Raw genomic sequence first — 15,317 nt, 5'->3', positions numbered from 1 at the left:
CAGCCACGCGTGGAGACGGGGGGGGCCCTGTCCCCGCGGGGATCCCGCGTGTGCCGCGCCCCCTCCCAATCCTCTCCCTCCCCTTCCCCTCCCTTCCCCTCCCTCCTCTTCCTCGGGGCGTCACCGCCCCACGCGCGTGTCCTCGCCCTCCCCCGCCCCGCGGGTGGGCGTGGGGGCGGCGCGGCCGGGCCGGGGGGAGCTCGGGGGGGGGGGGGGGGGCTCCGGGGCCGGGCGGGGAGCGCCGGGGGGCGCGGCGGCGGTGCGGGATGCGCGGCCCCCGATGGGATGTAGCGGGCGGCTGCTGGGACCCGCCGGGGGCCGCCGCCGCGCCTCGCTGCTCCTCACCATGATCCTCTTCTTCACCTACTTCTTCTCCTGCCTGCCCGGGCCCTGCGAGCCGCTGCCGCCCGCGCTGCTGCTGCCGCCGCCCGCCGCGCTGCCCGCGGGGCCGGGGGGCTCGGGGGGCGCGGGGGGCGGCAGCCGCCGCTTCCCCCAGGCCATCATCGTGGGCGTGAAGAAGGGCGGGACGCGGGCGCTGCTCGAGTTCCTGCGGGCGCACCCCGGGGTGCGGGCGGTGGGCGCCGAACCCCACTTCTTCGACAGGTGCTACGAGAAGGGGCTGCGCTGGTACAGGTAAGGCGGCGGCGGCGGGGGTGGGGGGGGGTGCCTGAGGGGCTCGGTAATTAGCGCAGAGCTGTGTTAATTGCTGCCCGGGCCGGGATGCGGCGGCTCCGCAACAGGCGGGTCCCGGCAGAAAAAAAGGGGGTCCGGGGGAAGAGGGAGCGGGGGAGGGTGCGGGTCCCCGGCGGGACGAGCGGGGGGCGGCGGCTCCGACCCTCGCCTGGGCTGGGGAAGGGGCTGGCGGCTGCTGTTGCGGGGCTGCTGCGGTGTGGAAAGCGGTCCCCTTGTCCCCGTGTCGCCCCTGTCCCCGCGCCTCCCATCCCGCATCCCGCCCGGCCAGGGACGAAGCCGGCAGCAAAAATGTGCTCGTTTCACTCCCCAGGCGTTGCGATTTTAACCTTTAGCGCCTCATCTCCAGCCGTGCCCCCCTTTTGCCCACCGGGTTCCTTTAGGAATTCTTTTATTCGTGTGGTTTCTTAAAAAAAACAGAAGTGAGCGAGGACCTCGGGCTTGATCCTGGCTGGATCCTGAGCGGGCGAGGGGCGAATCCGTGGGATCCTCGGTGGGTTTGTGGCAGAGGGCAGAGCTGCAGTGATCCAAGGGGGTTTTGTTTTTTGATGGTTTCGATGGGATTGAGCCGTTCAGGCGATAAAGCATTCGGAAGAGCAGCTACTGTGCATGTGGAGTGCATTAAACTCGCGTCTCCTGGCCAGCTCCAGAGCGGCTGGGCCAAGCGGAGTCGGGAGCGATAAGTCCCTTGAAGCCGGGGATGGAATCTGCTCCGTTGTTCTGAAGGCAATCCAAATGTGTCGATGTATGAAAGCGCCGTGGTGTTCCCGGGGAAACATCTGAAAATAATAAAAGGAGTAGCTCTCCCTGTCCTTCCTGCCTCGCCATCCCCTTCTCCCCGAGCCCCGCGGGAATACCGCGTTTCTCTCGATGTTTTGGGGGGAGGCTGCAGCTTCCAAAGCCCTCGCCAATGTAACAACCTGGGAAAAATCAGCGTGTTTAATGGAAAGAGTAATTTTAGTGGTAATTTTACCCGCAGAGTTTCAGCTCTCTGAGCCCACATCTGGGCTGTAAAGTTACGACTTAACACACCTTCAAAACCCAGTGAGTAGCGGCGCTTATTTTTACGGCTGCATTAATATGCCCGTGATTTATGAGCTCATTCCTCCGCTCCGTTCGGGTCCGCGCTGCCCGAGGAGCAATAATGATGAGCACTAATCTTTTTGGGGTGAGGACTGCGAGGACCTGCCTCTCGCTTGGCAGAATGGGACTTTAATGACTGCGAGCACCTCATTAAAGCGGGGAAGATCGAACGCTTTCATATCGCTCGGCGGAGCCCGGCGAGGCTCGCAGGACGGACCGCAGAGAGGAGCAGAAATAAATCTTAGTTTGGGTGGCTCTGCTGCGGGTTTTTAGTGCTGGAAGTGCTTGCAGGGAGCTTGGCCTGACACCAGTTTCGAGATGATCCCGCATGTGGTTGTGGTAAATTTGGAGAAATGGAGCGGGGAAGGTTTTCTGAGCTGAGGAGAATCCGCATCCTTCAGGGCGAGGCAAAAATCAGGAGATGTTTAACTCTGCAAAAAGTGTGGTTTTAATCACACACACACACACACACACACACAACTATTTCCCTTCGCTTCCTCTCCACTCTGCCTCTTGTTTTGTCTTCTAACAAGACCTCGCAGTACCGAGGGATTTTATCCTCGGCAAAGCCAGACAGAGCTAAGTGTTTAAAGCTGGGATGTGCTGGAGTGGAGGGAAAGAGAAGTTGGACAGAAAATGGGGTTTTTCCTATGGATATCTCAAAAGTGGTGTAAACATTTTTAAAATATTTGAACTTGCTAGGAAACCGAAATTACACCAACTGCTTCTCACGCCAACATATTTGGCCCGAAGGCACCTGTAGGTTGTTGCTTGTTTTGAGTAAATTGTGGAAAAAGAATTCCCTTGGAAATATCAGTCCAGAATTATTTTGTTCTTTCTTAATAGCTCCATCCCGTAGTGATTTCCCTGCTCTGGCAGGAGCATCTCCTCGTGGGTGATGAGTAGTTTGTTTTAAGTTACTGACTGAAATAATTTATTCTTACTGGATTGTTTTATTTAATTTAAATTTGAAATGGCCCAAAGCCCCCACTTTTTTTTTTTTTTTTTTTTTTTTTTGGGAGTAGTAGTGGAAGGAAAATGTTCTGCAAAAGCATCTCCTACAGAATTCCTTGAGTTACTACAGCTTTAGCTAATTCTAAGAAGATTAAACACCTTTTTGAGGCTGCAGCATAAATGATTTAATGGCTGATCCAAGCATGATGGGATGTTTTCTCCTCAAGCAAAACACAATTTTAATCTTTTTGGCACTCAGTGCTGCTTGAAGGAAACCTGAATAAAAAGAAGAGGCGATGCTGGCGTGTCTGCTGCCAGTTTGGGGTGTGGGGGTCCCCTTTGGGAGCCTGGGACTGTCTGTGTCTGATATTTGGGAATGTAGGTGAGGACAAATGGAAAAAGCTGAACTGAATCCGAGCAGTTTGGGGTGATATTCAGAAATCCACTGCAAAACTTGGAGTGACTGTGAAGGAAGGTGTGGGGCCAGGTCCTGCCTTTGCCTGTGGGGATGGAGGAAAACAACTTTTGTGGGGTGAAGGGGTTTGAGGGCTGGAACCCCCTCGGTGTGAGGGGAGCAGGTTTGGGGGTCACAGGGGACGTCTGGGACGTGTTCACCCCTTGTATGGTGGGGCTGGGGCTCTCCAGTGTCACTGCTCTGCTCCACTGGGGACGTTTTGGGGGCGTAGGAGAATCCTTGCATGGGATTGTTCCCTTTTGGGATGCCAGAGCTGCTTTGGTTCCCACGCAGAGGTCCCGGCTGCGTTTGGCACAGCCTCGGGGCTTCTGGGGGGGAACGGGGCAGGAGAGAAGGGGAGCGGCAGCTCTGGGGAGCGTGGCAGTGCTGGGAGAGGGGCCTGGGTCGCATGAAAGGGAGTTCAGGGGAATTCAGCTCGCAGGGAGTCGTGTGGAAAGCTCTGAGCCCCACACAGCTCACCCAAAGAGGTCTCCTCGTCCCCATCTGCCAAAACTTGGTGGCAACATCGGCTCGGTGTCCATGGGCTTTTCCCCTGTCTCTGGTTTCCCTGTGTGATCTGGGATCCCTGTCCCTCTCCTCCATCCTGTTTTCCTGCTTTTCCCAAGAGCCAAAGGAGGGCTTTAGGCAGGAATGGTGCCGGGCCAAGGCTGCCTCCACCCCACCGGCTCTGGCAGTGTGCTCACCGGATTTGTAGGAATTGTAAAGAATCCCCTATTTTCATACCGTTTGCACCAGAAGTATTAAAAAGTACTATGGGATGTCTAGTGATTGTCCCTCTGCAGCCAGAGGGACCCGAGGAGCTGCAATCCCCACCGAGCATCCTCTGGCCCTGCAGAGCCAGCCCAGAGCTCCGAGACTCTCGGAGGCCAAATTTAACTTTTTTCATCCTCTTTTTCCCGTCCCATCCAACACGAAAGCTGGCATGAGGGGGGAGGAACTCCCCGTGGGGTTCCTCATCCCTCTGTGCTCCTGCTGGAGTGTCCCAGCTCGGGAGAACCTCCGGGAAGGTGGAGGGGGAGCAGAGAGCCGCTCCCTGGCATGTGGGGTTTGCCCCCTCCCCTTCCCCGACCCCATTCACAGGAGCTAATAACGCTCTTGAAAGGCATCCAGGATTTCTTGAGCCAGACTTTGTTATCTCGGAACCTCGCAACCCCGACGCCTTTGAGCGACAGGGGAAGGACGCGGCTGCGGCGCTGCTCTTTTGACTTTTGCCGGGAGTGTTATTGGCAGCTGAAAAGTAGAGCTAAGTAGGTGCCTTGAGGGGTTTTTGTGTGTGTTGTGATTGTACAGACAGATCAAGACACTCTATAGCGCGAGCTGCTGAATGAAATCAGCTCCTCCGGAGTCGCCAGGCTGCGTTTTGGCACCGCTCTCGTGGCCCCTTCCAGGGCGAGCTTTCCTCAGGAAGCGCAAAGGTGGGGAGAGACAAAGGAACCCGGCCGGAGCGGGACGGCGATGCCCGGAGCTGCTCCGGGACGTTATCTTTATTCATTGGCACCGCTAATCTCTCCTCCTGATGGGCTCGATTTCAGCGCTGCCGCCTCAGAGCGGCCCTTGTTTTCCCGGGGCATTCGCAGACACTCAGCCCTGCAGCTTCTCGCCTTTATGACTTTGCAATCTTTTCTCTTTTTTTTTTTTTTTCGCTTCCATTCACAAGTGAGACCTTTCTGTCTCGGCTTCCCGGATCCTCACCCCCGTGTTTGGGAAGTGAAACCTCGAGTACAAAGAAAACATGCGGGAAACCTGAGAAAAAGCTGATTTTAACTAAGAATAAGATACATGAAAGCTTTTATTAAGGTGTAGTGTTTTGGATTGGCTTTTATGCACGGTTTTAGCGCCAGCCCTACTCTTAGGACCACGCTTAAGCGCTGGGTCTCCCTGACGATGTGCCCCTGTTTCCTGCTCCCCATCACACGCCCAGCACTGCCCGCTCTTGGGATGCAATCCATAATTCGTGCAAAGTTTGGGTTTCTGCAAACTGCTTTCACGTGGGATTAAAAATAGCTTTTACTGCCACGATGAGGAATTAACATTCGAAACCATTTAAAGGGCTCCCAGCCGCGATTGCTGCGGGTGGGGAGAGAGAGGGGCTGTGCCTGTCCTGTTTTGGGGGATCGGCGATGGGGTGAGGAGCACAGCTCAACCCTCCTGCCCCCATTTTCATGCTGTTATTGCCTTATTTCCACGCGGCCGGGTTTTCTTCCCCATCCCGTCAAGTGCTTCTTGCTGACCCAAGCAGGTTTGGGAGCCTGAATTTGAGCCTGGCTCAGCCTCCAGGCGAAATGAAGTCGGGCTGTTCCTTCTGCTGTCGCTCAGATCGTGTCAGGCTCGAGCGATTGGAGCTGCGTGTTAATGTTGGCTGGGATTTCGGGGATAAAAGCTGCGACTTGCAGGGTGGAAGGTGCTCTTCCCGGCTCAGGAATGCTTTCCCTGTCTCCGGCTCTGTTAAATAAATGGGGGGATTACAGCCGGGCTGGGCAGGGGGTGTGCAGGAGTAACCTGAGTTCCTAAAGGGCTTCAGATCTGCCAGGATTTCTATCCCAGGCTGCTTAAATACGCCCAGAAATCACAGGGTTGTTAAAAAAAATAATATTATGGGAATTAATACCTTTGGAAAAGGCTTCTTTATTCCTTTCTCTTGTGCTCTCCGTTGTAACCTCAAGGGGTAGGAATTGAAATATTGAAACATGGCTTTTTTTTTTTTTTTTTTTGGTCCATGTAACTCAAGAGAAGTTTTGAAAATATGTCAAATATTGCCCAAAAAATTCACCAAGAGCCGGGAAAGCCTCAAGGCTTCTGTTAGTGAAATTATTGAAAGCCTGGAGAAATAATCACTGCAGTGTAAAGGAAAGTTTGAGAGTTTCTCCTTAAAGGTATTAGGTGGATTTTTTTCCCCTGGATTTTTGCTAGATAGTGACAGAAGGTGGAAAAGGCCGGTGGATTTAGAGGGTGCTTTCATGCAAGGAGAGACAATTACTTAAGAGAGTTCAAAGCTTATTTATAAAACAGTAATTACCTTCCCCTGGGAGGGAGACGGGCAGCTCTGGCGGCGGGGAGGGGGTTACAGCACTTAATTGGCAAAGATGCTTAAAAGCTTCCTCCTGACCTTTTCAAAAACTTTCTGCTGCAACAGGCTCGGGCAGAGATTGAAAACCTGCCCGAGGAAAGGCCAGGCTTAATACCGAGACTTAGCTCTAAATGGCTTTTCAAAGGGCTGTGGAAATCCTCCTGCTTAGGGAGCTGGGAGGGAGGGAGGGATGAGGGATGGATGGATGGATGGATGGATGGATGGATGGATGGATGGATGGATGATGGATGGATGAGGGATGGATGGATGGATAGATGAGGGATGGATGGATAAAGGATGGATAAAAGATTGCTGGATGGATGGATGAGGGATGGATGGATGGATGGATGGATGGATGGATGGATGGATGGATGGGTGGATGGATGGATGGGTGGATGGATGATGGATGGATGGATGGATGATGGATGGATGGATGAGGGATGGATGGATGGATGGATGGATGGATGGATGGATGGGTGGATGGATGGATGGATGGATGAGGGATGGATGGATAAAGGATGGATAAAAGATTGCTGGATGGATGGATGAGGGATGGATGGATGGATGGATGGATGGATGGATGGATGGATGGGTGGATGGATGGATGGGTGGATGGATGATGGATGGATGGATGGATGATGGATGGATGATGGATGGATGGATGGATGGATGGATGGATGGATGGATGAGGGATGGATGGATGGATGGATGGATGGATGGATGGATGGATGGGTGGATGGATGGATGGATGGATGAGGGATGGATGGATAAAGGATGGATAAAAGATTGCTGGATGGATGGGGGATTGATGGATGGATGGAGAGACAGATGAGGGATGGGGGATGGATGGATGGATGGATGGACGGATGGATGGAGAGACAAATGGGGGATGGATGGAGGGATGGATGATGGATGGATGGGGGATAGATGGATGGATAAAAGATTGCTGGATGGATGGATGAGGGATGGATGGATGGATGGATGGATGATGGATGGATGGATGGATGATGGATGGATGCTGGATGGATGGATGATGGATGGATGGACGGATGGATGGATGGATGGATGGATGAGGGATGGATGGATAAAGGATGGATAAAAGATTGCTGGATGGATGGATGATGGAGGGATGGATGATGGATGGATGGGGGATAGATGGATGGATAAAAGATTGCTGGATGGATGGATGAGGGATGGATGGATGGATGGATGGATGGATGGATGGATGGATGGATGGATGGATGATGGATGGATGGATGGATGATGGATGGATGCTGGATGGATGGATGATGGATGGATGGACGGATGGATGGATGGATGCTGGATGGATGGATGATGGATGGATGGACGGATGGATGGATGGATGGATGGATGAGGGATGGATGGATAAAGGATGGATAAAAGATTGCTGGATGGATGGATGATGGAGGGATGGATGATGGATGGATGGGGGATAGATGGATGGATAAAGGATGGATAAAAGATTGATGGATGGATGGATGGATGGACGGACAGATGGATGGATGCTCCTTGTCTGCAGGACAGGGCTCTGGGGACAGGGTGGGACCTGAGCCTGGCAGCTCCCTCCCCACATCCCGACTCTTGGGATGGCCAAAATATTAAAGTGAGGAGCACGAGGATGTTCTGAGAGGCTTCTGTGGGACTTGGTTGGAAGTCTGGCCTGAGGGGTGAAGGCAGCAAGGGCTGGTCCATGCTGGGCACGTCAGGGCAGTGGTTTAAGATGAGTCTTTGCTCTCCTGTGGGAATTCATGGAATCATGGAACGGTTTGTGCTGGAAGGCACCTCAAAGATCCTCTCATCCCACCCCTGCCATGGCAGGGACACCTCCCACTATCCCAGGCTGTCCAAGCCCTGTCCAGCCTGGCCTTGGCACTGCCAGGGATCCAGGGGCAGCCACAGCTGCTCTGGGCACCCTGCGCCAGGGCCTGCCCAAATTCACCCCATGCAAAGAGCAGCCCAGGCCCCCCAATCCCACCATGACAAACTCGTGGTGGTTGCAGCCCTGAGCTTTCCCCGAGGCAGGGTTGAGATCTCGGCTCAGGTTTTACACACTCACCTTTTTGTGGTGACACTTCTGGGTGGAAAATTCACAGCAGCTCCTTGGATTTCCCCTCCTTCTCCCTCTGTTCAGAGACAGCTCGGAGATCACAGGAATCCTCAGAATTACTCATGCATCCCTGAAGTGAGTCACTCTGAGCTGAAGACTCGTTTGAGATGCAAATGTGGATGTGGCAGGCAGGGCACTGGGACGGGGAGGGGGCACAGGGGCAGCTGTGCCCCCTGAGTGGGGTCCTGCAGGTCACCCCAGGGCTCGGGGTCAGTGTCCAGCTCCCTGTGGTTCCAGGGCTCCTGGAGAGCAGGGATGAGGCAGGGTTTGCACTGCTGAGATGGTCCAGAGCCACGGACCAAAGAGAGCATCCCTGTTCCGCCACGGGCTGTGGTGGCACGGACTGCCCTGACCTGGAGTGCTGGTCCCAGGCTGAAACGTGGGAGGGAATGGCTGAAATTCAGAAAAAAATCACTATTTGGGCTGTTAAAGCCCCAGCACAGAATGTTTTAGGCAGCCTGGGATAACAGCAGCACTTTGGGAGTGGGATGAGCTGCTGGGCTCCTCCTGGGAGTGCTTTTGGTGTGTTCCACCAAGGAAATCTCGTGACAGGCAGGGACAAGAGGGGAATAAACTCCTCTATCCCAGCCAGCAGCTCACAGCGAGGGTGGCAGGAGCCTCCCACGCCCCCGGGGCTGCTCTGCATCTTAACACACAAAATTGATCAGGAGCAGGAGAGAATTACATTAATATAGTCACTTGTCACTGAGGTCTTATTAGGAATCTCCACTCATTAGTGTGGAGAGAACAAGGCTGTGACCTTGTTAACGTCCTTGGGCAGGGAAAGGCTGATTGACCACTTTGCTACTGATTTATCACTCGGCCCCCCGAGCCGTTTCCGTGGGCACACCTGGAGGGCTTTCTGTAGCTGGAGTGAAGAATTGGCATCCCCTTCCCTGCCCTGCCCACGCCCTGCAGGCTGATTCAGCCGGGAATTCGCAGCCGCGTTATGCAAATAAAAATAAAATAAATAAATGACAGGACGCGGCGGTGATTGATGGGAAGGGCCAAGGCAAGTGACAGATCCCGTCCCCGGGGGCCACATCCCGGCTCTGCTCGGCGGGGGCTGCCGGGGCCTCCTGCCTTGTGCAACTTCCCAGCTGCTCCTGAGCCGCGGCGTCCCAAAGACATCCCAAACCCAACCCAAAGCCACCCCAAAGCTGTCCCAAAGCCATCCCAAACCCCCGGGATGGGGGAGCCGCCCCTCGCCCCCCTCTGCTCGCCACAGCAGCCCCCGGGCCAGGGCAGGATGGAGCCGCTGGGGGTGCAGGAGGACTTGGCTCAGCCCTGGGGGCACTTTTGGGCATGGCAGGAAGGACATGGAGGGGCTGGAGCCCCAGGAGGGGCTGAGGGAGCTGGGAAGGGGCTCAGCCTGGAGAAAAGGGGATCAGGGGGGACCTTGTGGCTCTGCACAGCTCCTGACAGGAGGGGACAGCCGGGGGGGTCGGGCTGTGCTCCAGGAAACAGGGACAGGAGGAGAGGGAGCGGCCTCAGGCTGGGCCAGGGGAGCTCAGGGTGGATATTTGGGAGAATTTCCTCCTGGAGGGACTGCCCAGCCCTGGCAGGGCTGCCCAGGGCAGGGGTGGAGTCCCCATCCCTGGAGGGAGTTAAAATCCCTGTGGATGTGGCACTTGGGGATGTGGATTGTTGGGCTGGATGATCTTAGAGGGCTTTTCCAACCATGATTCCTCAACTCCATAATTCCTTCTGGGGGTCAAATCAATCCCCCATCAGGGCAGGATCCCAAAATGCCTCTGCCATCTCCACAGCCCTACATCAGATTATTTCATCGGATTTTATTTTCCCCCTCTCTGGAGGCTTCGGTAGGTGCTGTTTGTGCCCGAGTGTCTCCCTGTCTCCACCTGCCCCACCCGCCTGTGCCCCCAGCTCCCCGGTAATTCCAAGTGACAAATCCCCTCCTCCAGGGCCACCCTGCCAGGGAGGAAATGTCGATGAAGTGGAAGCGAAAGAAATCCTCCAATTACCGGCAGCGCGGAGGGGCTCGATCGGAGCCATCGATCGGCCGCTCGTCAGCGCCATCGCTCATCGCCCGTCCCCGCAGCCGGGGCGGGGGGACACTGATGTCCCGGGGGGACACTGATGTCCCCGCGGTCCCCAGCCCTCTCCAGGGCTGTCCCCGCTTTTCCTGCGAGCGCCAGCCCGGCGGCACGGGGGGTTTATTCTTCCCCGAGAGCCATCGGCCGCTTCCTCCGCTTCCCAAAGTCATCTTCCGAAGCCACACAAGCCTGAGAAAAATTTCGAGGGGCCGCTGCCAAGTACTTTCAGCCGAGAATTTCGGTTTTGTTGAGGGAAGGCATCGTTTGTCTGCATGAAAAGGCGGTTTTTGGGGGGAGGGCCGGGCGGAACGTCCCCCCGCGGTGTCAGAGCCCCGAGCGTGACAAACCCGCATCCGCCCGGGCCGCCGGAGCCGCTCCCGCACAAAGGAGCCGGCGGGCAGGGCTGGGCTGCTGCCAGCGGGACAAGGGACAGAGGCGTCCCCGAGGGCCCGTCCTGGTGCGTGGGGTGGGACACGAGGGGCTGGGAGCCCCCCAGGAAGGGCTGGGAGCCCCCCAGGAAGGGCTGGGAGCCCCCCAGGAAGGGCTGGGCAGGACTGGCGCTGGAGCTCTGCAGACTGAGAGTTTTCTGTGCTGGCAGACTCTGACTCCCAGGAGAACACTGCACTTGTCCTGAGGCTGTGGAGAAAGCTCCCAAAATTGATGGATAACACTGGGATTACAAGTGTGTAGTCGATTAGAAGTGTGTCGTGTCAGAGAGTCAAAAAGAGAAGTGTAAAGTTTTAGAATATAGCAATATATAGAGAGCTAAGATAAAACCTTTAAGACGATAACCAATCCTTCTTCTTCCCAGGTTTGAGTGGTATTTTGGGTTAGGGTCAGGGATTTCAGCTGCTGTGCTCAGGCACCATCCTGCCCTGGCCTTCCAGGGTTTTTGGGATCCTGGCTGCCTCTGGTGTTTGGAGCTGGTGCGAGGCAGGAGGTTTGCAGGGAGTTTGGGGAGCTCAGAGCTCAGTTTGGGTGGTGTGGGATGGATGGAAGCACGCTGGGTTCTCGTTCTGTCGCTGTTCCAGGCTGCTGTCACCCCTGGCAGGTGGCTCCAGGTCACTCGTGTCCCCCTGGGCTGTGCCTGTGCCCCTCTGGGTGTTTGGGTCACATCCCTCACGTTCTCCCAGTCGGTGATGAAGGTGTCCCCAGCCCCCCCAAACCCCCGGGCTGGTTTAGGGACACCAGGGACAATCACCCCAACCTCCCCCAGCCCCTGGGGTGTGATGGCAGCAGGGACATTGCTGTGCTGAGCTCAGAGTCACAGAATATCCCAAACTGGGACAGTCCCATTGATCCAACTCATCCCTGGTGACGAGTCCAGCCCAGAGGGGAGCAGAGGTGGCCTCAGAGCCCCCAGCCCTGGGCAGGGGATGGGGCTGGGACCCCCAGCAGGTCACCCTCGTTAGCCTGAGTGTGACATGCCAGCTAATTACCCTCTGTGCCATCAGAAGGGACGTGTGGGCTTGGTGTCACTCTGCCACCGCGTTTGATCCCCGTCTCGTTACAAGGCAGATAATGAGGCACAGCCTTGTTCAGTGCTGCTCTTGGTGTGAATATGAAAAATTCATATTTGGCTGCTTTGAGGAGCTTCAGGAAGCGTTTGAGGGTGTCCTGCATCCACGGGGCTGAGCAGGGATCACACCCAGGCCTCGGTCATGCTAGAGGCTCATAAAACTTGAATTACTGAACAGACACTGGGAAGGGGAGATTCCTTTCAGCATTAATCACTCTGGTGGTGCAGGACCTCTTCTAAACATCTTTTTCTGGGCAAAATGCCTTTAAATAAAGGCTCACAGGTCCAGTGAGCACCTAACTCCAGCTGTGTCCAGCTGTGTGAGCCTCATGTCAGCGCCACAACCAAACAAGTTGCTGCAAGTGTCAACACACACCTGGTTGTTGGGGGTTTCTGGTTTCATGACACCGAGGGCTGATGACTTCCACGCTCAGCTGTGTGTGTGTGATGTACCCAGCTCTGACCCCAAAAGCAGCCCCAAAGCCCCACTGCTGCTGGCTGAGCTTGGGGCCGAGTTGATGGATACAGAGAGGGGGTGAGCAGTGTTCTTTGGAAAGAAATCTGGCTGTGAGACCCCCCTGGGCTCAGCTGGGAAGCTCTCGGGGACAGATCTCACTCTTTGCATACAGCTGAACAGAAATGAAAGCACGATCTGGGTGGAGGAGAGGGTGGGAACTCCTCTGATTTTATTCAGAATCCCCAGGGATTTGATGACTTTTGAGTCATGGAGCCTTGGCACAGGGGGAATTTCAGTTCTTGCTCAAAGCCAGCATGTCCTGAAGACAAGAGAACTGCCCCAGGAAGAGGAGAACCACAGCCCATGTGAACATGCACAGCTGTGCTTGAACACAATCCCAGTTTGAGCTGGAAGTGGGCTGGAGGTGGTTCATGATCTCACCTGCAGCAAAACCTCAGCAGCAGAGGTTAGGAAACCTTTTGGAGAGGTAAACATCTCCCAAAACACCTCCCAAGCCATAAAAATCCCCAAACCACCTCCCAGGCCATGAAAACCCCAAAGCATGCTGGCACCAGTGAGGAGTGGTGGCTCCCTCTGCTTTGAGGACCTCAGCGGATCAGACGAAGGCAGGGGGGAGCAGCAGGAGGTGGAAGGTGCTGGGGGGGTGCCCCCACAGCCAGGCAGGTTTGTCCTGTGCCAGCTGGGTCACCTCAGCCCAGGGTGACCAGAATGAGGCCCCACATGTGCTGTCAGCTCCCCCAGTCACCGCGCAGGACAGAGGAGAGCAACTTTAAAAGAACAAGGAGAACTGCTGCCACTTCAAAACTCGGCTCGGAATTGATGCCAGGCCTCCAGCAGACTGATGCTCCTTTCTTCTCCCGTTAATTAATTCCTTTGCCTGCAGTGAATTTCCATCTTTTATTTGTGTGGCAATCAAAGGCTGCGAGCAGCGAGGCTCACATTAGGAACAGACCCATCCAACCTTTTTTTAATCTTCCTGTATCAGCTCCTGGCCCTCTCCTCGTGCTGCCACGCTGCAGCTGAAGCACAGATGCCAAGAGATGGCTTTGCTGGAGGAGGAAGGGGCACGCAGACCCCCGGGGTTTGCTCCCAGCAGGTCTCCTTTGCTGCAGAGAGGAGGAGGAATAGAGCTGAGCTCTGCTCAGAGACACAAATGGGCAATTACGGGGGTCACCTGAGAAGTGCCTGGTGATTTACAGCCTCGTTAAAAGGTGATGCTAAAAGCTGGGAAGATTTGTAGCATCTGCATGGAAACCCCGGCCCTGACCCTCACACCCCAGATAGCGAGAGATTAAATATCCAAGGAGGCTTTGAGGGAGAGCCCTGCACATCTGGTAATGCTTGGGCTGACACCGAAGGCCCTGGGCCGGGTGTAAGGAAATGGAATTCCCTCCTTGCCCTGCTGAGGCTCCTCCTGCGGTGGCCACGGCCTCGTGGGACAAGAAGGTGCAGCCAAAGTGGAGGTGAAGGTGGAGATGGGCTTTGCTGGGAAGGGAAATTGTGGGAGCCCAGCACATCCCTCTGGCTGGCTCCAGACCCTGGCAGGGGGCTCAGAGACCTTGGCACGGAGTCAAAAACACCTGGTTCGATTTTAGTGGGAAAAAAATGCCAACTTTGTGTGAGGAATTACAAGCCACAAAGTTTTGAGTGGTGTGGGGACAAAAAGTGGGAATTTTAGGGTTTTAAAAGAAGGGGTTCCAGGGGACAAGATGGAGGGATTTGGGCGTGTCCTGACCTCCTTCTCCTTGCCCTCCATGTCCTGCTGTGCTGGTGACACTTTTCTGTTGGTTTCAGGCACAGACACACTGTCCAACATCAATGACAGATATTGGCACGTTATTGTAACCATGGCACACGGAGGTTTGGGTATAAAATGTGAACACTGCCCAAGGGGAGGGAGTCTGTCACAGACTGACCTGCTGGACAGACCCAGCTCCTTGAGAGAGCGTGTTCTAGATAAGAGAAAATAACCTTGAGAAGCCGACCCTACGCATTCCGACTTCTTCTTTGGCTGCGTGGGCTGGGAGAGGAAATCATCTCCAGCGGGGAGAGAGCCAGGGCTGGGATCTTCCTGCTTGGGGGAAGCTCAGCCTGATCCCAAAGAGCAGCTCTGAAGGAGCTTCATGGCTCGTGGGTCAGTTCCCGTGGCCAGCGTGGGGGTGACAGCTTGGGACAGACTGGGGATCCTCCTCTAGCCCTTGGCAGGCTGCAGAGGTGCAGGTGGTGGGAGCCTTTGCTGCTGGAGCAGTGCAACGTTCCCATTTCTCCTGCTCCATCCCGGTATTTGCAGTTCTGGCTTCTGGTCCCCCTTTGGATGTTCTGCTTGTTAGAGGGAAGAAATCCCAAATCCTGGCTGGGAGTGAGAGGTGGAGGAGTGGGCTGATGGGAGAAGGTGGTTTGAGATCCCACACCTTGACTGGGACAGCCTGGAGGTCTTATCCCATGTTCTGTCCTGTGTGTTATCTCATGTTATCCCATGTTTCATCCCATGTGTTATCCCATGCTTTATCCCATGTTATCCCACATGTTATCCATGTGTTATCCCATGTTTTATCCCATGCTATCCCACATGTTATCCCATGCTTTATCCCATGCTTTAATCCATGCTTTATCCCATGTTTTATCCCATGCTTTAATCCATGCTTTATCCCATGTTCTATCCCATGTGTTATCCCATGCTATCCCATGTTTTATCCCATGTGTTATCCCATGCTAGCCCACATGTTATCCATGTGTTATCCCATGTTTTATCCCATGCTATGCCATGTGTTATCCCATGCTTTATCCCATGTTTTATCCCATGCTATCCCACATGTTATCCATGTGTTATCCCATGCTATCCCATGCTATCCCATGTTTTATCCCA

General features: G+C 55.0%; 1 protein-coding gene across 1 annotated transcript in view; it reads left to right on the top strand.

Moving 5' to 3' along the window:
- Positions 1-280: 280 nt before the first annotated feature.
- Positions 281-15,317, top strand: part of HS3ST6 (heparan sulfate-glucosamine 3-sulfotransferase 6) — a 38,188-nt gene continuing 23,151 nt past the window's right edge. Inside the window, exon 1 of the mRNA XM_053957707.1 lies at positions 281-633. Within this exon, the coding sequence (XP_053813682.1) occupies positions 281-633 (353 nt within the window). The remainder of the gene's footprint in view (positions 634-15,317) is intronic.

Source organism: Vidua chalybeata, chromosome 16, assembly GCF_026979565.1.
Source record: "Vidua chalybeata isolate OUT-0048 chromosome 16, bVidCha1 merged haplotype, whole genome shotgun sequence".
Taxonomy (NCBI): domain Eukaryota; kingdom Metazoa; phylum Chordata; class Aves; order Passeriformes; family Viduidae; genus Vidua; species Vidua chalybeata.
Note: the sequence above shows the minus strand (reverse complement) of the source record. Positions and strands in the feature narration are given on the sequence as shown.